This window comes from Perna viridis, chromosome 7 (assembly GCF_037379345.1).
Source record: "Perna viridis isolate PV_CMFRI_1.1 ecotype Kerala chromosome 7, ASM3737934v1, whole genome shotgun sequence".
Lineage (NCBI taxonomy): Eukaryota > Metazoa > Mollusca > Bivalvia > Mytilida > Mytilidae > Perna > Perna viridis.
The window spans coordinates 15,995,359-16,016,958 of record NC_142451.1 but is presented as its reverse complement, the minus strand read 5'-3'; the positions used below and the strand labels follow the sequence as shown (position 1 = coordinate 16,016,958).

The following is a 21,600-nucleotide window of genomic DNA, read 5'->3' as shown; positions in this document are numbered from 1 at the left end:
ATAAAAGAGAGAAAGCTAGGAACTTTCCGAATATATAGGTTACAGACCACCAATTCAACCAATGAGCATTCGGAACGTACGCAAAAATAGTCCGACGCAAAAATTACCCCTGTTCCTCATAGTGCTGTGAAAAAAGTTCTCATCTTATTTAAAAAATTGAAACAGTTTCTGAAAGGAAAAACATTTCTGTACATTTTATAGGTGCATTTTGCTTCTTGTGATGTGAAGCCTAATCTCCATAATGATTTTTAAATATACCCCTATCTTGTGAAAACACTGGGATTTCCCATGCTATTTATAGACCCTTCACTTCCGGTGACCAGTACTGCACTGCAAGTCTGCTAACCCCACATGCCATTCTGAGGATTGTGAGCTGACATATGTAGAATCATGCTGATATATAGTCCTCTGCAGGTTAAAGTTAAGGTAAAGTCCAGAGAAGCCATTGAATATTGTGAAATTAGCATAGAAGCCTATGGAAAGTGGAATTAGTGGTTTTTAGCCTATATACCGGAAAAATAGTGGCGAAAATTTATAACAGGTGAAACCATATGACCTTATGAGAAAATTTATAACAAGCGAACATTTATAACAAGCAATTAACTAATCAAATACCTTATCTCTCCTGATATTTCAAAAATGTTTCAAACTATTTTTGGCATATTTAGAAAAAAAGGTCAAAAGATGAAAAAAAAATGATATTTTTTGTTTTACTCAATTTAATATACAGCACAAGACAAAACTATACATAAATAAACTGTAGTAGGCAAGGTGTAACAGAAGCATTTTGTTAGAGAACTATTTATATTTTACAGAATTCTGAAATGTTTATAAATATTACAACACGACTCATTCACAGAAATTATACGGGGAAATCGACCTTCCTTTTACAAGGTGAAATAATCGACTATATTATTCAAATTAGTTCCGAAAAATACAAATCATGATCATTTGTCACTTTTAAAAAATCTTATTCTTCGTGAGTATTTCGTTCTAATGCTGCTGATGAGATTTTACTCCTTGAAACACATGTACGTCATACTAAAATAAAAAGCAGGAACATGTATCTACATTTGTTTTCGGTGTTTCATTATTATTAGCGATGTGTTCATCCTGACAAAATTGGTTGAAAAAAAGTATGTTATTTCTTTTATTCATACCGCGTTTCTCGATAAAACCCATTATAAACGATATTTATACTACACCTAATACATATTTTAGTGACGACCGATTATTTAGTAGGTTACGAACTGTATGGATGGTATGAACTGTCGATGATAAGGCATTATGTACTTTTTTAAGAGTCGATTGTGTCGGACATTTATATTTGATAACAAGAACAGTCACTTACCGTTTTTCTTATTTCAGAAAAAAATTTTAATTGATAAAACCAAACAAAAAATCTTAAGAGCTAGCACTACTCTACATAAGAGACTAGACAACGTCGATTTATATCATGTAGTTTATTTATGTTTTCAAAGTCTCGTGAAAAAAGTACATCATCGATGATTTCCGAATTTTAAAATGATAAAATTCCTGAATTCTGTTAAAATCAGAACGTCTGAAAATATTGATCATTATTGATTGCAAGAAATCAGTTCATAATTGATCGAAAACAAATATTTATATTTTCCATCTATTTTTATCGGGAACACAAATGAGGAATAATAGTTAATCTTGTCCAGCTTTGAAACACTGCATTGTTTAATATCATTCTTTGCGATAAATTATTTTGAAAAAACGATAATGAAATAATTGCAAATATCGGTGTGTTGAATCTTAGTTTCTGGGATTTTGTATATTGCATTCAACCCAAAGAATTATAGACAAAAGAAGACACAATAAACACTATGAAGTCAGCCTCATATCTTTTCATTGACTTAGAGATCGATGATACAGGAAAACTATTGACAAAACTACATAGAAAACCTGATGATTTCTCATTTTGTATTGTGAGCTTTCATCTCCGGTAACACTCCGTCAGCACCTGCGAATTAAGTTATTACATTATGCCAGGCTTGTTGTAACTACGCGGACTTTTTGTACCGTGCTAGTCTTCATAAAATTAGGCCTCGGACATTTTTACGACCAACTCGGCAAGTGTTTTTTTAAAATGCAACGGACGCTTACCTACCCGTTGTGCCTATTACATGATCACAGTTTCTAATTTAGTTTGAATTGCTCGTTTACCTTTTTTCCTTTGTACATGTTATTTGATTATTTCATGTTCTGTCTTGTGTGTTTTTGTTTTCACTGTCCTGTCTTTATCATTGGATTACATTCTTTTTTTTTATTTCTTCTCGAATCTTGGTCCTCTTGATATTCATTTTTGAATTTTGGACTTTCAAAGTTGTTATTTTGCAGAAAAGAGGTTACTTCTTAAAACATAAGTACAGCAATATTAGTGTTATAACAAAATATACATACAAGATGTAGATAAAACCAAGAAAAAGAAAGTAGAAAGCCATATCCAACACCGTCTACCACGTATAATACGAGGAATATCGCCTCAGTTTTTACATTGAAACTACATCATCATTTCTTATCACTATTTTAAATTGAACCTTTGGTGCAAAAATAAGGACTAAGATAAATATTTTCATTTTAACTCTATCAAATATAGAGTAAAATATAAAATATCATAAAAAGCTATCTTATAAAGCGGAAAAATATTGTTTGAAATCTTTCTTAACTCTGCACTGATAAACATAAAAATTTATAGCCATTCTCTTTCTTTCCATGTGTAATTTATTATGTAATGCGAAATACCAACGTCAGCAAGCTAAACAAAATTTACCGAATAAGTTTAAACAGTACAGAAATCTAGATAGGATAGTTAGAAAAGAGAGTTCTACTTAATGTACTTTGATCGAAAGCATTAGTTGTTCTTTAAATTGTTATATTAAAGGATTTGCCTCGTATATAACACTAATTTTGCCATGCCACTTCATCTTAACTTCCATGATTGAATTTAAGTCACGTTTTACAATTTACCAGGTCCATTGTAATACTGAGCATAATATTGAGCAATAAAAACATCATATACGTATATCAATGTTTCCCTACTTGCATACTTTCTATTTACAACTTATTTACAACTTATTTTCAGTATTGGTCAATGCTTTTTTTAATTGCACTTTTCTTTTTAGCGTTTATTTTAATTCGTTCTAATTAATATACTTATCGAGGTTTCTCCTTTTGGACTTAAAACACTTGACAACAGTGGTACAGAAACCGACGCAAAACGTGTAAAAGGACATTTAAAATAAGCAGCTATTGTTTTCGTCGAAATCAAAATCAGGCGGTGAAATCGTGAATAACAAAAATAAACGTGATGGAAACTTCTCTTATCAGACGTCATTAGACGGAAAGGTCTACACGTAAGATGTTACAAACTGACATTTGACCGATGAAAAATGAATAAATACTTGTCTAAGACGAATCGTTAATTAATGTAAGAGTTTCATTCATTTCATTCATTCGTATTTTTACTTAAAGGTAAGATCAATGATATTGTTTTTGCTGCTTGTCTTTGCTAAGTATGTCTACTGTAGATTCTCTTTACCATATACTCTGTGGAATTGCCCTTTTGTGTTGCATAAAACTGACTGATATTGATATATTTTTATCGGTCAGCGCAGTTAAAATACATTTGGCGTTGTATATTCAAATACTACAGACTTCATATGCTATATGTTGTATATTAATAGTCAACACTACGTCGCATTCTCGGTCGCAATGATCATCGTTTAACCAGCTTGTTTTTCTTTTTCAAATTTGTGTATCTGGTGTTTTCTTTTATAATTTACACAAGTATTTCAATATTTAAATAATTCTTTCTTTCACAATTTACTTTCTTTACATAAAAGCTTATCTTCTGTTATGATTTAATACTTGATGTTATTTCCATATGAATTACTGTTACTGAAGGTAAAATAATTGAACGTTTACTATCCAAGAATGTCATAACTGGAATGACATTCTTTGACTTCGACATTTTATATGATATGAAAGAAAAAAGCGCATTGAAACATAGTATTGATAAAGTTGCATAGTTATATGAAACACATGAAGTGTATTATTAAAAAATCTTGACAGTTTTTTCAGGCTTCTTCCTTTTACATAACTAAAAACTAAATTATTATTTCATTAAGAGCAATAATTAACTTATTTCTGAAACCCCGAATTAAACCTGATTTGGAAATCATATTTCAAATTGTAGGGGTTGTCAATTTGAAATAACTTTCTAACGATGATTTCTATCTTATACGATTTGCAAAATTCTCTAACCCTATAAACTGTTTGCGGCAGGGATATCGTCTTTTTACGTATGTGTAGTTGATACACTTTTCGATTATTTCTTTTCGAATCTAATTGCTTGACTTGTTGTATTTCAGATGTTACCTGTCTCTATATTTGTTGTGGTCATCTCTGTTAGCTATGTAAACAGGTACTTTTGTTTTCAGTTCAGTTATGTCAAACCAGGCAGATCCTTTAATTTAGATTGCACAGAGTAAATTTTATCCCAATAACGTATTTGTTCCATTAGTGTGTTAAACTCATTACAATATCAGAAAGAACAGGGGTTATATGTATCAAATATTAATGATATATGAACAGAAAACATGATCAAAGTTCCATTATGAATCAACTACATTATTAATAGATCAAGGATATATTTCCATTCATTTTAAAATTTATATTGGTTCAATGTAATTTATTTCAGTCTCACCATTACAGTAAATCACAAATCAACATTCATTTTGTAAAAAAATAATTTTGTTATTTCTAACAGATGAAAGTTTGTAAAAATATGATTTGTTGTATATAAGCAACTGTATGTGTTTTCTATTGACACTCTCTAATATATGTAACAGAGAACTAAAGATCGCTTAAGCTTAATTGTTCTACCATAAAACTCATTAAACCGCATTTTGTATATTTCTATGTTTTTAACCCTGACATTAGAAGGCACTTTGCATATGCCGCCATTTTGATAGTTTGAGTTCTAAGTGATAGAATGTTCGAATTTTGTATTATGTTTGAAATAAATAAACGTGATAGCCTTTTTTGTAAAGATATAATTCATTTGCTTTAGATGAGGATAGCCCTCTACCACAAAAACTTATCTAAACAATTAATCAGTTAAGATTTGTTTATGGATCGTATCCGTCCAAATCATGTTAATATCTTACAGTAGTACATGTTCGAATTTACAATGAACCAGACACAACAATGAAATTACGATATATTTTGAAATTTTGAATACCTCTGCCAATAATATTAAATAGAAAACGTTGTTTGTTTTACAAATGCGTGCAAGTACTGGTGACGTGTTTGTTTCGTGCAATTTAATGTATACAGTTGTACAGTGTCAATTAGTAGTAATATAGTTTTGTTAATTCAAATAATAAGAATGTTATTGATGGTCATGTTAAAATAGCATCTTAAAAATGTGTATCCCCTGCAGCGCAAAACTAGATATAAATGCCATTGGATTACAGACGTTCAAGGGTATGGACACAAACCATGATGGTACCGTTCAGGAAAGCGAGATAAGCAGTGCCATCAACTCATTTGATACTAATGGTACATTTTTTACAATTTTCTTTACAATCAACCTTCATTTTTGTAACCTTAAGAAAACCTGAGCTATTTTACACATACGTTTTTGTTTTGTGTTTTTTTTTACAATAGCTCTTAAATGGTCCCTTTTGTTTTTCACATTTTAGTTTGTGAAGTCTCAAGCATATAGCTATGCTGCATTTTCTGTAAATACCATGTCGTAGATTATCTTCCTCAATTAAATTGTAAACATTAAACTTATTAACATTTAGAGTGCTCCACTGGAACCATAATATCACTACTGTCTGCCCTTTTCGCTCGAGGTGTTTTAAATCACGTATTTTTTTTTTCTAATTTTTCTAATTTTTATTTTTGATATGTAATCTATGGATTTGACTTTGGACGTATTGTTGACTCTTCATTATTTTAACGATATTTGAATTTTCTATGTACCAAGTTATATTTGTACCAAAATTAGTGAACACTTTTATCAACACCGTATATACAAACATGGGCTGTATTTTTTAATTTTCTTATGAATACTTGATATCTACTGTAGGAGATAATGTGATTTCATGCCAGGAATACATCGGTGCATCAACTCTGTCACAGGCAGTATCACGACAGATTTACGATTTCTATGATAATGAATGCACATGCAGCTTAAAATTTGCCTATGTTAAGTCTTTGTTCCTAGGAATGGATGATGATGGTTTGTATATCATTTTTTCTGTACCAGTCTAGTCCAGATTAAAACAGGTGTGCGTCTCCTATAAACTTATCTTTTTTTTACAGATAAAAATAGTTACCCTTAAGATTTTTGTCATTTTCCAATTAGCATTGTTGAATTGAAAATGTTTCCTCTATAGACTCAATGTGATAAAAAAATAAATTTCTGTAACTGCTATCTATCTACTCTATTTTAATTGTAATGGGAAACAAAATTATTATTTTGTTAACCTTCAGATGAATTCCTCAAAAACGAATATATGACTATCTTATTTTGATCAATTAAAAATTATTTCTGTTCAAAAGCTACACAAAACATTTAAAAAAAGAAAAATTTCTTCACATTTATTGGAAAAAGTTTTGAAGAAGGGTGATAGATGAATCACTCGGTGTTTTTTTTTTTTTTTTTTTTTTTTTTTTTTGTTGTTGTTGTTTTCTTTCTTTTATTTCTCTACCTTCTTTTTACAATTTTTATAGGTTCTTATAGTCGTTCATTGTTTCTGTCAATTTCGTGGTTATATTTTTCACGCTTCTCTGCCTTCTGCTAAAATTAATACATTTACAATACTCAAGTAATAATGATACTCAAACCTATCTTTTTTTTTTTTTTTAGCTGACAATATGGTTACCCAAAGAGAGTTTGTAAAACATTACACAGAGGTACAGTAAACACTATTTTGTAGCTATTTGCTTCGCCTTTGACCCATTTTAAAGTTTATTAGTTATAATTCATTTCACGTTATCGCTGATATAAGGTAGTTGATATGATGTACATTTTTCTATAATTCATTTTTCAATTAGTTTGAACATGATATTACAATAACAATCTTCTAACAAATTTCTGTTATGCAGATTTTGAACAATAGGGACTATAAACAATTGCACCATATCTGATATTGTAGGGTCATTTTTCATAAAACGTTAAATTAAGCAACTGAATATTCAATATTTGAATAATTCAAATTCACTAAAAATGGATTTATATATAAGATTTAATTTTATTTATGTTACAAAAAAAAGTAACTGAGCTTTCAGTTCACCAAAATAACATGGCTTTTTGCCAATATAAAAACCTCTTTTTCATATCACAACTCATACGTTATGCCAGAGCTTGCCGAAACTACGCAGACTTTTTGTATTGCGCTAGACCTCTAACAAATAGGCTTCTGGAACAGGGTTATATTGCTACAAGATTGAAGTCATCACTACAGAAGCTTTATGGTCGTCATCATGAACTCGTGGATCGTTATGGTGTATCCATCTGCACCATGAAAACTGATTTATTCAACGGGTCATAGTTTTCCTTTCCTCGTTTATCTACCCCGGAATTTTTATGAGCAACTCGGCGGGTGTTTCTAGAAAAGCAGAGGACGCTAACCCTACCGGTGCACCTGGTCCATGCTCCCAGTTTTTAGTGGAATCCTAGTTGCTCGATTACTTGTTACTTTGTATGTATGATTTTAGTTACTGTATGTTCTTTGTTGTGTATGTCTGTTTTCCATGGTCTTTGTCCCTGGACTACATTCTTTTGATTACCGCTATAACCTTGGTTCCCTTGATTACTCTTTGCAAAAAAAAACAAAATGTACCCATTTGAAACATTTAATCAATACTTCAATTTCCTAGTTGACAAAGAGCAATGTTTCTAGAAGCAGACATCTTTGTTCCAGAAGTTAGAGTTATTTTCCTTTTAGATTAATATCATTTTTAGACTCAGGAAATCAGTAACCAATCAAACGTTCTAGTAAGGAAAACCTTTGAACTTGAAATACCTCTGTTTCCCAGGTTTACTACCGTAAATGGAAACTATAATTTTGATTTCTAGGACTCCGTCATCTCATTGTTAATAAACTTAATTTTATATGTTTTTAAATGATAGCCAAATCTAATGACTTTGTTTACCTTTTCAAGCACATATGTTTCTAGTATCTTTCAAAAATACAATGAGCTGGTTCACTTTAACTAGATAGTTGAGTACTTATGGTATAATACACATGTTTATGATTGCCTTTGCCAGGTATTAGCAATAATTGATGGTACAGATCCACAAGCAAGGTAAATACAAATGAGTTATCAAACACCTACTCCATTATCCTGGTGCCCGGGACTACGTTCCAGGTATTAGCTACTAGCCAAACACTGTCATACTGAATATTGCGATCGAGAACCAGTCTACTACTCCATTTGCTTGAAAATTTGTATTAGCCTAAAAGCACCAAGCTAGGGTTTCCTGAAAATTTTCAAATGGCCATTTTCCTCAAGGTTTTCCGTTTTAAGTTATTTGATTGGTCGAAATGTGAGAGCTGAGGAAAGATTTGAGGAAAATCTCAATTCGAGATTCTTTATGAAACTTTACACTGGTGTGCCCTACGGCTTTCAAAATATGATAAACAATGCACCATAATCACTGATAATTTTTTTTTTCTTTTTTTTTTTTGGATAATAATTTTATCTGATAAATCTGAGAAAAAAACTTTCCAAAGAAGTATGAAAAAATTTTGTTAAACATTATTTGAATTTCTCACTTCACTAAAAGTTTTTTAGTCCCGTTACGAAGAGTTAAATACTTAGTGGCCAATGCAGTTTTTAGATCTCTATAAAGTACAACATTTCAATACAATTAAAAAAGTGGATGTTATATTTCATTTCTTTTTTCAGACAAATATTAAGTTGCAAAGCTCTAATAAATATGGCACAAAGCTCATACAAATCACTAGACACAGACCATGATAACAACTTTACAACTGTAGAACAAATTGCTTTTTTATCTGGAATAGATGCAAATGGTAAGCATACAAAGTTTCCTGATTGTTACCTCCACTGAAATTGTGGGAAAGATACAAAAATGCATTACAAAAAGTTTATCGTCTCTATAAAACTTCTCAAATGAGCAACCTGAGTAAACGCATATTAATTTTCCTTAAATTTTGAATTACAATCAGAATATAAACCGTATTCTTACAGCGCTATCTTTATATACAATGATTATTTTTACTAAGGCTATTTCCTGTTACTGATGATTTGACTTACTTCTCGAATCTAAAGTCCTTTGAAGATTATTATTGTAGTTTGCTAATTTTCAAATCGCACGAGAAATGATCCAGTTGTCAACACAATTTGAACATCTTAATCATGTGTGTGTTAACAACGAAGCGTTTTGAAACAAATATAGCTGATCAACTAAATGATTTTCTCTGAAGATAGTATTTAATTCTTCTCAGTTAAACAGATGAACTGATTTGAGGTTTGAATATGACATAATATAGATATCGTACTATTGTCGACTTAAGTCATAAAATGTATGAGTATACCTATTCACTGATTTCTTCTATACAGAGTGTGTTGTACTGACTTTCAGAGTATTTCTAAAGGCAGTCTAACGTTCTTTTTATATACACGATATACTTTCTATTGCCTTTAAAAATAATTCTGTAGACAGTCGAATGTCTTCAATACCCCATACTCGTTGTATTTAATTTAAAATAATGATCAGAAATATTTTATTTCCTTCCTTAACATGCTATAGGTGACACCAATATCACATGTCACGAGTACATAATAGCTTCTACCATGCCAAGAAACCTGTCCAGAACCATCTTCTTCAATGTTGACAAAGACGGGGATTGTAGTATGACACAAAGTGAAATTCTCACAATTTTAAGCAGCTATGATGCTGACGGTAATCCATTAATTAAATACTAACATAACATTTTTTTATTATGATACTATACATCGAAATTCGTTCTAGATATTTAAAGGGGATATTGTTGTCTATCAAAACATCCACAATTTGTACTGACGAGTAAAGACTTGTTGAAATATCAATATTTGTATTCTATTAGTGAACATCTTAATTGGAAAGGTTTGGTCAAATGGTTAATAAAGAATGCATATATTTATATGATATTCAAAATGCTCTATAGTTTGCTAATGAATTGTTTCCTTTGCCTTTTTAAGGAGACAATGCCATTTCCGAGCAAGAATTCCAAACAAGCTTAATCAAGGTAGGTCTGGAGAATTCGCGGTAGATACTAATGAGAATATTATTTAACTATGATAATGTTCGTCAAATTTAGAATATTTTCTAATTTTTTGCTAATTTCACAGTTTATCAGGGTTGGTGATGGAGGTGCTTCTCGAATATTTTTTACTAGGGGAAACGACAGAAAAACATCATAAAACCATTACTCCGAATGTTAAATAAAATATAAAACTGTTATTTCTAGATGATGAAGCTGTTGCAACATGCTACTAACAATCAACAACCACACGGGTAAGACATTGTTATTGAATCTTCCAAAGACATTTCACTGCTTTTGAAAAGCACATTAATAAGGTGATATTATAAAAAAAAATTTAAAAAAACACAATTTTGGAAAATATAATTGCGGATCTTCATCAATGTAATCTATACATGTTTTGTAATTAACCTTTCACTTCAAGTTAAAAAATATGGTGTCAAGTTTAAACGGAAGTATAAATTTGTGAACGAACAAAGTTGACAACTCGTATGCAAGCATTGTTAGTAACTGTTTAGACTCCCAATGGATTCAACCAATCGTTCATACCTCGTACGCATCGGACTTGGTTAATTACTAGTAGCTTTCTTTTAATGTCGTTTATACATGAGAATTATTCCAGAATAGTTGTACAAACAATCATCTCTTTCGATACGCACGATTAAAAGGAATTCTGAATAATCTATTGTAGTCTTTTACGCTTAGTAATACTGCAATTGTATGATTTGCCCCATTTTTTATTCTTTCGAAGACAAAACTTGGGTAACTTAAGTGCCATAACACATACCAATTTCGTGGGTATCGACAGAAACTCTGATGGGCAAATCGACAGCAGTGAATGGGACACTGTTATAACTGCTTTAGACCTAAATGGTATGTTACACTCACCAGTATTCTTTTTTTTCTACGCCAATAAATGAGAAAAGATTTGTTCAAAATTTAGTTTATTCTTTTTTACCCCGATTTGAAAGCATAATTGTAACTCGGCGGATGTTTTATGATAGCAGATATAGCTTCTCCTACCTGTGTACCTAGACCAAATACGAAGTTTCTAGCGGAGTCCACTTGCCCTTTTTTTTCGTATTATTCATTTAATTAATTTGTGTTATTTGTATTGTTAAGTCTGTCATGTAAATGTTTGTGAATCTCCTGATCATAATCTTTCTGTGTTTACTATCACACCGAACTTTAATCCACATATAGACAACCTTTTAAAAAAACGTTCATATAAAACGTGCTTCTGTTTTTTTTTAATTGATATATATATATATCATTGACATCATTGATTTCATGATTGTAAAAATTCCAAATTTTATATAAAATTTGTTTTAGGCGACCAAAATGTGACCTGCCATGAGTATTTTACTGTCTCTGCTTTTCCTCCTGCATTATCTCGGGCTATTTTCGTATTCAGTGATGTTGATAGCGATTGTAGTATACCACATGATGATCTGTTGGCAGTCGCCAAAAACGCAGACGGAGACGGTATTTTAATTTAATGTTATTAATTTTAATTAGTCCATCAGGAATAACGTTCGATATCTATCGATGTCAATTACGGAACATTCGTACTATCTATTTGGAACAACTGTTACTGGTGTTTTTTTCCCGACGCAGTCGGTATAGTTTCGCTTTTTACCCTTTGACCTTAAGGACGCTCTTCCATGGAAACGCAAGTCCCCTGATAGCAGTTGTGTTTTCCCGATTGGCAAAATACTGATAACTGATACTGATGTTTTCTTGAATGAAATTCATAAACTTATAAGTAAAAAGAACAAAATTTTACTGCGTCGGTTATCTTTTTTAAAGATAGTACTTGTTACTTTTATTTTATCCTTCTTTACATTTTACATGTTACATGACTAAGATGACAATTTTATGTCATAAGTTTTTAAGAGAAGAAATACAGTTTAATAGAATAGCGAAAAGATTTTTACGCCTTTTTCATTTAAAGTCATAAAAAAATGTTAAATCCTTTTTTGTGGTTTCAATGAAATGATAACCATTTTAATGCTTAGTCTTATACTTTAGGGGATGGTTTAGTATCAGAAACTGAACTTAAAGCTAATCTTCAACAGGTATGTAATTAAGGAAGATTACAATTATATAGTATTTAGAATGACAGTTATTCACAGAAAAAGAGGGCAATACATCAACTGTTAATAACAATATTATCGACGGAGTAATACTTCTGAAGGAACTAAGGAACTTCGAATTACATTTAGTTCATCCTATTTGTATTTTTTAACAGTACCTTCCATACTATATATAAAAAGAATGTGTTTAAGTATAGATAATTTAAGAGTGTTTCCATGGAAAACGTAGGGGTGGCAAATGCCAAAATTTCTTTCCAAAACAAAAATCCACTAGAGATGTTTTCTAAAATGACTATTGATTTTAATTTATTGACATGTTTAAATAGCAATTCTTAAAATAGAAACAGTTTTGCAATGGAAAATAAGTCTTTGATCCGTTACAATTCTTTTTGTTGATGGATAGGGGATTTTGAAGATACAGTCTTGAGATTTGTGAAATATAATTTTCTCTTTGCTGCCCATATCCAACAGTAGAATCCTTCTAGTTTTACAAGGACAGTCCCGTCACTTAAAAACTTATAATTCATTCATATGAAAATTGGTTATAAAAACTGCCTGTCGTGCCACAGAAAACATGGTCATGGTTCAACATGCATGGATCAATGTCAAATGTCTTCTTTTCAGGTTGCACAAGCTATTCAGAGGCAATCAAACTAAGAAATAGGTATCAGCTACTTATTATAATATAATTGCAGTGTTGAAGAATTAGCTTATGTTTTTTAATTGTTAAAAAGTAATAAAAACTAACATTGTCATTGTTGTGCCAAGAACGTTGAACGATCAATCTTGAACTTGATTATCACATATAAATGAACCAGGAAAAAATTGATTTGATTAAACCAATTTATATATGCTTAAAGAAAATAATTTGTGTCTCTGTCTAGTTTAATCATGTGTTCTATTCTATCAATACAAACCGTAGTTGTAATAGGACGGTGTTATTTATATTATATATGCATCCTTTATTATGATTTATTTATGATAGTTTAAGGAAACATAATAAATATACAGAAAATAAGGCATATACTTAAATGTGATTCTTTCTTTTTAAAGGTCGACAGTTCATAGCGAAACGATCAACAAACGTTAAAATCCCATCGCATTTAAGTGAAGAATAAAGTGTATAATATGTTAGATTGTTCACATTTAAAACGACTCATACAGTCAGAATTTTCTTTAATGATATGAACTTGACATTTGATCTTCATCCAACTGTCATATGATTAATATTTGATTGAAGTAACAGAAAGAGTAATCAAGGGAACCAAGATTATAGCGGTAATCAAAAGAATGTAATCCAGGGACAAAGACCAGACATGGAAAACAGACATACACAACAAAGAACATACAGTAACTAAAATCATACATACAAAGTAACAAAAGTAAATGAGCAACTCGGACTCCACTAAGGAGTGCACTGGTAGGATAAGCGTCCTCTGCTTTTCTAGAAATACCCGCCGAGTTGCTCATAAAAAAGTCAAGACCGGAGTAGACAAACGAGGAAAGGAAAACTATCACCCGTTGAATAAATTAATTTTCATGGTGATGATGGATACACCATAACGATCAACCAGTTCATGATGACGACCATAAAACTTCTGAAGTGATGACTATGCAATAAATTCAACATTATCTTTGACTTTGAAGAATGAAAAAAGGCAGTGGTTAGATCAAGAGTTAATTTTCCAGACAAACAATATTTCGGATATAAATACTATAATAGACGTAACAAACCATTTGTAATTAGAAAAATTTCAAGAGCAAATAGCTCCACGATACTTTAACGGTTTCATATTTGAAGGTCTAAAGCTTGTACTTGAAAGTTAAACACTTTTTTGAAAATAAAACTATTTTTCCAACAACAATAAGAACACAAGTTGCGCCCACGTATGCACCATTAGTGATGATATTTCTAGAGAATATACACTAAGATATAAGAAATTCTCATGTAATGGGATGACGAGTTTAAAGTATATATAAAACAAAATATGAAACGTTTCTTTCAAGACTGTTTTATATTTTGGGTACAATCCGAGAAGGCCTTAACAAATTTCTCAATATCATTCACAAACTACATGCACCAATAAAGTTTACAATGAACTGTGATGGCAAAAAAACTACCGTTCTTGGACATCTTGATATTAAAAGAAGAAATGAATATCATCCACTACCATATATGGAAAGAAAACTAAATTTACGATCACACATTTAAAAGGAATTATTTCCTTCGAAATACAGTCTTGAAGAAATTAAGACAAAAAAAATAACTGAACGAGCTCAAACAGTACACACAAGATTGTTCATTGAATCTTACTAATGTCACCGTATTGTTCAGCGAATCTTACTAATGTCACCGTATTGTTCAGTGAATCTTACTAATGTCACTACTGAAATAGCACCTGTAAATTTATGAACTCCAAAGACCAAGAACAAGAAGGATATCAACAACAGCGTTGATATTTACTCATAATTTAATTGTATTTTAAAACTGCAAAAATATCTCTCTATACTCCTTCAATCACATTTCATGAAAGCACTGGAATCAGTGATTACAAATACCCGTCGACAGCCCAAAATTTTTTAAAAAGAAATTTAATGCGTACCCAAAAAGCGTGTCATTTTGGAACATGTGTATTTCTTGACTAAGGAATTTCGTTGTCATTTAAAACCGGAGAAGTTTCAAGCTCTGTAAAAAATATCCCGTGGTTCAAACATTTTTACAGATAAAAAACATGGATCATTTCGTAATTTTCCTCGTTTTAAGTATTTATGGGAAATCTTCATTCTGTATTGCAAATGAAGAGCATTTTTACCAAAAATGAAAGCATTCGCCTAAAGGTTGACATTAACTTAAAGCGGAAATGACAACCGGACAATTATATTTTACAAGTAAATATAAAATGGTCTGTTTTTTTTTTGTTTGTTTTGTTTTGTTTTCAGACATGGAAAACAGACATACACAACAAAGAACATAAAATAAATAAAATCATACATACAAAGTTACAAAAGCAAATGAGCAACTCGGACTCCACTAAAAACTGGGAGCATGGACCAGGTGCACTGGTAGGGTAAGCGCCCTCTGCTTTTCTAGACACATCCGCCGAGTTGCTCATAAAAAAGTCAAGTCCGGGGTAGACAAACGAGGAAAGGAAAACTATGACCCGTAGAATAAATCAGTTTTCATGGTGCAGATGGATACACCATAACGATCCACGAGTTCATGATGACGACCATAAAACTTTGTAGTGATGACTTCAATCTTGTAGCAACATAACCCCGCTCCAGAAGCCTATTTGTTAGAATACTAGCGCGATACAAAAAGTCTGTGTTCTAGTCTCGGCAAGCTCTGGCATAACGTATGAGTTGTGATATGAACACTCCATACGCAGGTGCTGAAGGAATGTTGCCACAGACGAAAGGAAAGTTGACAATTTTGAATGAAAAGTCATCACGTTTGTCGTAAAGTTTGGTCAATAGTTTTCCTTTAGGTTACAGACCACCAATTCAACCAATGAGCATTTGGAACGTACGCAAAAATAGTCCTACGCAGAAATTACCCCTGTTCCTCATAGTGCTGTGAAAAAAGTTCTCATCTTATTTAAAAAATTTAAACAGTTTCTGAAAGGAAAAACATTTCTGTACATTTTATAGGTGCATTTTGCTTCTTGTGATGTGAAGCCTAATCTCCATAATGATTTTTAAATATACCCCTATCTTGTGAAAACACTGGGATTTCCCATGCTATTTATAGACCCTTCACTTCCGGTGGCCAGTACTGCACTGCAAGTCTGCTAACCCCACATGCCATTCTGAGGATTGTGAGCTGACATATGTAGATTCATGCTGATATATAGTCCTCTGCAGGTTAAAGTTAAGGTAAAGTCCAGAGAAGCCATTGAATATTGTGAAATTAGCATAGAAGCCTATGGGAAGTGGAATTAGTGGTTTTTAGCCTTAAGCTGAAGGTATGGCAAAATGAAAAGTTTCTTGAAATAGCTTTAAACTACTTGAAGATCTTGTTAACTTTGCCATGAGAGGAATACACTACAAAAATCCTTCAAAATATGCATTTTTTTAAGTTATAGGTCCAAATTATGGAAAATTGGTCTTTTTGGCTGATTTTTATGTCCTATCTTGTAAAAAATGTAGAAAATTTAGTAAAAATATCAAATATTAAACTTTGAGTGCTATATTTACCTAAATATGGTGGTAATAAGCATTTGAAATCAAGTTTTGTGTAGATTTGAGCAAAGATTAGGTTAGAAATGAGGAAAAACTCACTTTCATTACTGCGGTTAAGGCCATATAAGCATTCCCCTATGGCAACATGGAAAATCCATTATTGAGCACTTTTTTTGCTTTAGGTGCCCTTTACTGGTCATGTTTTAATGTGAAAACACTGTATTTACAAATTTAAAGCCAAATATATCACCTTTTGTGAAAATTTAAGGATTTAGGATTTTTGACATGTGATCAAGAAAAAGGAGGAGGCATGTCAGAAATAAATTTTTAAAAATAGACCAATTTCTCAGAAAATGATTACTTTTAAAACTATTTCTTCATTAATATTGTTAAAAAGCAAGTTGTGATTGATATTTTTTATTTGAAAAGTCAGAAAAAGTTCTTTGCAAATATTTAATGCATTTAAGTATGTTAGAATATTGTCACTTTTTTGCTCGCCCAACTTGGTTACCCTATATTTAAAAATCAAATATTTAAAAAAGTGCTTGTCACATTTCACTGAAACTTTGAAAATGCATTCAGTATGTGTGTAGGAAGATACCTGTATAGTTATTTATTTTTTCTAAGACAAAAAGTGACTCTTTAGGTTACAGACCACCAATTCAACCAATGAGCATTTGGAACGTACGCAAAAATAGTCCTACGCAGAAATTACCCGTTCCTCATAGTGCTGTGAAAAAAGTTCTCATCTTATTTAAAAAAATTAAACAGTTTCTGAAAGGAAAAACATTTCTGTACATTTTAATCTCCATAATGATTTTTAAATATACCCCTATCTTGTGAAAACACTGGGATTTCCCATGCTATTTATAGACCCTTCACTTCCGGTGGCCAGTTCTGTACTACAAGTCTGCTAACCCCACATGCCATTCTGAGGATTGTGAGCTGACATATGTAGAATCATGCTGATATATAGTACTCTGCAGGTTAAAGTTAAGGTAAAGTCCAGAGAAGCCATTGAATATTGTGAAATTAGCATAGAAGCCTATGGGAAGTGGAATTAGTGGTTTTTAGCCTTTACCATCGATTTCTTAGTGTAAGTCAAGATATGAGGCTGACCTAACAGTGTCTGTAGTATCCTTTATATCAAGTTCTTTGGGGTAGATGTGATGTATCAAATCCCCGAAATTAGGATTGTTTAAAGATAATACGTCATCTATATAGCTGAAACTGAGATTAAAGGATCTAGCCAAACAATATTCTTTCTTTCGGATCAAATCAGATATAAAATCAGCCACATAAGAGTGAAGGAATAGGTCAGCAAGTAAAGGAGCACAATTTGTTCCCATTGGAATGCCGACCGTTTGTTGAAAAACACGTCCACCACACTGGACAAATATGTTGTCGATTAAAAATTCGTTTGTATTCAGCATTTTACAACTATGTAAGCATTAAAGTAACTTTGACTGATTTCATTCTGTTTCAAATGAAAGCTTGATAGGCTGTGGTAAAATTGAAAATAATACAAACATATCACTGATTTTAAGAGTTATTTCCCTTACATTTGGTCTATCTCCTTAACTCAATTTAAACAATCACCTCTACACAATAGCGGATTATTAATTTGATTTCTGTTTTTTTCTCATAAGAACATTTGTTTTTAACTTTTACCAAACCGTTAAAGCAATACTTGGGTGATATAAATGCTTTAACACATCCAAATTATGTGGGTATCGATAGAAACTCTAATGGACTAATAGACAGCAGTGAATTGGACACCGTGATAACTACCTTAAACATTAGTGGTATATCCTTATCATGTTCATTACTGTAAGCATTGGTTGTCAACCTGCATATTCATTAATCAAATATCAAATGGTTTCATTCTTTGCTAATTTGGTGGGTGCACAATTCGATAATATTACACAATCAAATTACTCTAAATGAATTCAGAATTTTCTAAAAAAAAAAAATTAAAAAAAACTTTGTATGTCTGGTTTCTCTGTAATCTAAATTATAAAGTAGTGAGGCACTTTTGACATTAACGACACATAAGATTTCATTTTCATCTAAAGTGCATGATAGCGAGTGTAAAATTAACGCATATTGGTCAACCTATAAACTGTACCTATACTTTTATAAGTAATAAAAGCTAATTAGTGTGCTGGCGAACATGATTGGGATTCAAATGTTCATTTTCAGGTTACACAGGCTATTGAGAGTTCATCCAGCTAGGAAAAAGACAAAGTATGCTCGTAGTGTTGTAGCAAACCATAGCAACGACTTAATTTCGACGATTATTTAGTTATAAATGTTAACAAAATATCAAAATAAAGAATGAATTGAAACTTGTTCTTTCTTGATTATATTTTATTTGTCATAAGTATTTAATCAATATACTTCAGCGTTCTTCTTTTTTCTCAAATGGTCAACTGTCGTTATACAACGATCAACTATGGAATGCAATTACCGTTTAAAGAATACAAAAGAATAAAGCTTAAATATCTAAGATATGTGCAGTTCACAAATCAAAATTTATTTCGCAAACTAAAGCAAAAAAATGGGTTTGTGAGGTGTTATAGAATTGAAACGAAACGACAGGTAAAATTTGTTACTTGGAACTCAAAGTTACAATGGCGTTCATAAAAACAGTCAAGACGATAAAAGTTGAAATAATAAAATACATAACAACAACCCAAGGACACTGCCAAAATGAAAACATTCAGAAAATTCCTAGGAGTCCTTTTCCTTAATTCCTAAAGTAGTATCTAGATCCAGTACGCTGAATGATTCTAAAAAAAAATTAAAAACCTTTTACCTATCCCATCTCGCCCCTTTCAGGTATTGTCTCTTTTCCATTGTACAAACGTAAGAAAAATATGCGATGCTCGGATGTAGGTTTTCATCTAACTCACACCTTTGCATTAGAATAAACGATCAAAATTGACGGTTTCCGGTATGAAATAAAGTTAGCAAAATTACTTGAACTCATAATCGTAATTCAGGAAGGGAAAAATAGTACATGAATGACATAATCAGGGATAAATCGGAACCAGAAAATGAAAGAAACTTCTATGTTCGTTACTTATTACAGGCATTTCAAAGTAAAACAAGGTTTTATGGCTATGATAGTTCCTGTGTAAGTGTCAAACGCGTAAAACAGTAGCCAAATCAGTGGAAGATTAAACGACTGGTGTAGTGAAAAACACATCTGTTATTTTTTGTTCCGTTGTTTCGGAATAATATACGATAAGATCTTGATATTAGATCAATAAAGTGTCTATATGCCATACCTGGCCTAAATGATAAACGACTTAAAACAAAACTCTCTTGTTTATTTTATGATTTCATTGTTCTTTTTTTTCTTGTACTAGGTCGTTGTGTTGGAGGCTTCTTTGTTCATTTTATAATTGGAAATTTGGTATAATACCATTCGTTGACCGTAATATAAATAGCTTACAGAAAGTATGTTTCTTATCAATTGCCGATAGAATCATAAAATTAACCAATTTATTTTAAGAAAAAGTGTAAAGTTCCGTCAACCTCGATAATGTGGCTAGACAGAAATGTTCTACTTATACTTTTATCTTCTGCATATCATTAAGTTTGTTCCATATATTACTCCAGTTCATGTGTAGGTGTCAACGATGGCCAGTTGAAAGCCTTTCTAATGATCCAATGGCTTTCACATTTGAACTACTTGACGAGAATCTTCAATTCAACATTCGGGCTAAATCAGGTGCACTGGTAGGGTAAGCGAACTCTGCTTTTCTAGAAACACCCGCCGAGTTGCTCATAAAAAGTCAAGTCCGGGGTAGACGAAAGAGGAAAGGAAAACTACGACACGTTGAACAAATCAGTTTTCATGGCGCAGATGGATACACAATAACAATCCACGAGTTCATGATGACGGCCATAAAACTTTGTAGTGATGACTTCAATCTTGTAGCAACATAACCCCGCTCCAGAAGCCTATTTGTTAGAATACTAGCGCGATACAAAAAGTCTGTGTTCTAGTCTCGGCAAGCTCTGCCATAACGTATGAGTTGTGATATGAACACTCCATACGCAGGTGCTGAAGGGGTGTTGCCACAGATGAAAGGAAAGTTGACAATTTATTGTCATCACGTTTGTCGTAAAGTGTGGTCAAAAGTTTTCCATTTCCATCCTTTCCTTTCTCATACAAGTAAAAAAACACGTAGAACACCTATTTAAGAGGTACATTTTGATCTCGTATGAAGCGATTTTACGGTACTGATCTGCAGCATAAGGTGGTGTTGTAATATATAATTGAGCAAACCATATATTAATGTACAGTACTGAGAAGTCGCTTACAAAGTTTTAAAAAGCTATAAGTAATTGAATTCATTGGTTTCATATCGGGAGACACTTTATTCATTATTTCGGTTATAGAACTTCTTAAATGATGAGTTCATGAAGAAAAGGAAAAGAACTCTTCTGTAAAAGCGTATCTGTCAGAGATTTATTTTGGTACATGAGGTTCGTCCCTATACCAATATACCGTATTAGAAATGGAATATCAATGACAATCACAGGTTAAATGTAACAACAGATAAATGAAAAAAATGTCGACACAGTATAAAAAACTGTCTTAAACCTTTCCTTGGTAGTTTATAAAGATAGAAGACATTTTAGTTAGATACACACAGTGGTGATAAATACTGAATCTGGACAATCCAGCATTTAAATACGGAAGAGTGGAATAAAATGGCCTGATCGAAAACGCATTGATGAAATACTAAACGTACACATTTTTATACAAATATTCAAATAAAATTATGACTGTCTTCTATCTTGATAAATACGCTTTGCCCGGTTTTCAATAGAGTAACTGCAATTTGAATAAACTTTTCTAGTAATGACGAATTTCAAACCAAGACCTATTAGATAGGACGAATTCTACCTGTATTATCCAATAAGAACAAGAAAGACGTTTCTGGTGGCAAGGGCATATCCTTATGATTAGACATTCAAAGTCAGAAATTACT

The 21,600-nt window shown here is 31.7% G+C and overlaps 1 protein-coding gene across 3 annotated transcripts; it reads left to right on the top strand.

Moving 5' to 3' along the window:
- Positions 1-3,397: 3,397 nt before the first annotated feature.
- On the top strand, positions 3,398-13,543 carry LOC148611527 (uncharacterized). Of its 3 annotated transcripts, none has more exons than XM_088592178.1 (15): positions 3,398-3,498; positions 4,398-4,450; positions 5,471-5,589; positions 6,125-6,277; positions 6,908-6,954; positions 8,312-8,349; positions 8,953-9,080; positions 9,821-9,973; positions 10,252-10,298; positions 10,521-10,567; positions 11,065-11,186; positions 11,646-11,798; positions 12,345-12,391; positions 13,034-13,073; positions 13,463-13,543. In XM_088592178.1, exons 2-14 carry the CDS (start codon positions 4,398-4,400, stop codon positions 13,064-13,066), a joined length of 1,140 nt encoding a protein of 379 aa, XP_088448304.1. In that variant the 5' UTR covers positions 3,398-3,498; the 3' UTR covers positions 13,067-13,073; positions 13,463-13,543. The 3 variants fall into 3 exon arrangements, with proteins under 3 accessions (XP_088448304.1, XP_088448306.1, XP_088448305.1); XM_088592179.1 differs by having other exon boundaries at positions 3,434-3,454; XM_088592180.1 differs by lacking the exon at positions 6,125-6,277.
- The last annotated feature ends 8,057 nt before the right edge of the window (positions 13,544-21,600 follow it).

Coding starts and splice junctions, on each gene's coding strand:
- LOC148611527 (XM_088592178.1), top strand. CDS start 4,398: ATGTTACCTGTCTCTATATTTGTTGTGGTCATCTCTGTTAGCTATGTA. Junction 10,568..11,064: donor AACAATCAACAACCACACGG/GTAAGACATTGT, acceptor ATTCTTTCGAAG/ACAAAACTTGGGTAACTTAA. Junction 12,392..13,033: donor TTAAAGCTAATCTTCAACAG/GTATGTAATTAA, acceptor TCTTCTTTTCAG/GTTGCACAAGCTATTCAGAG.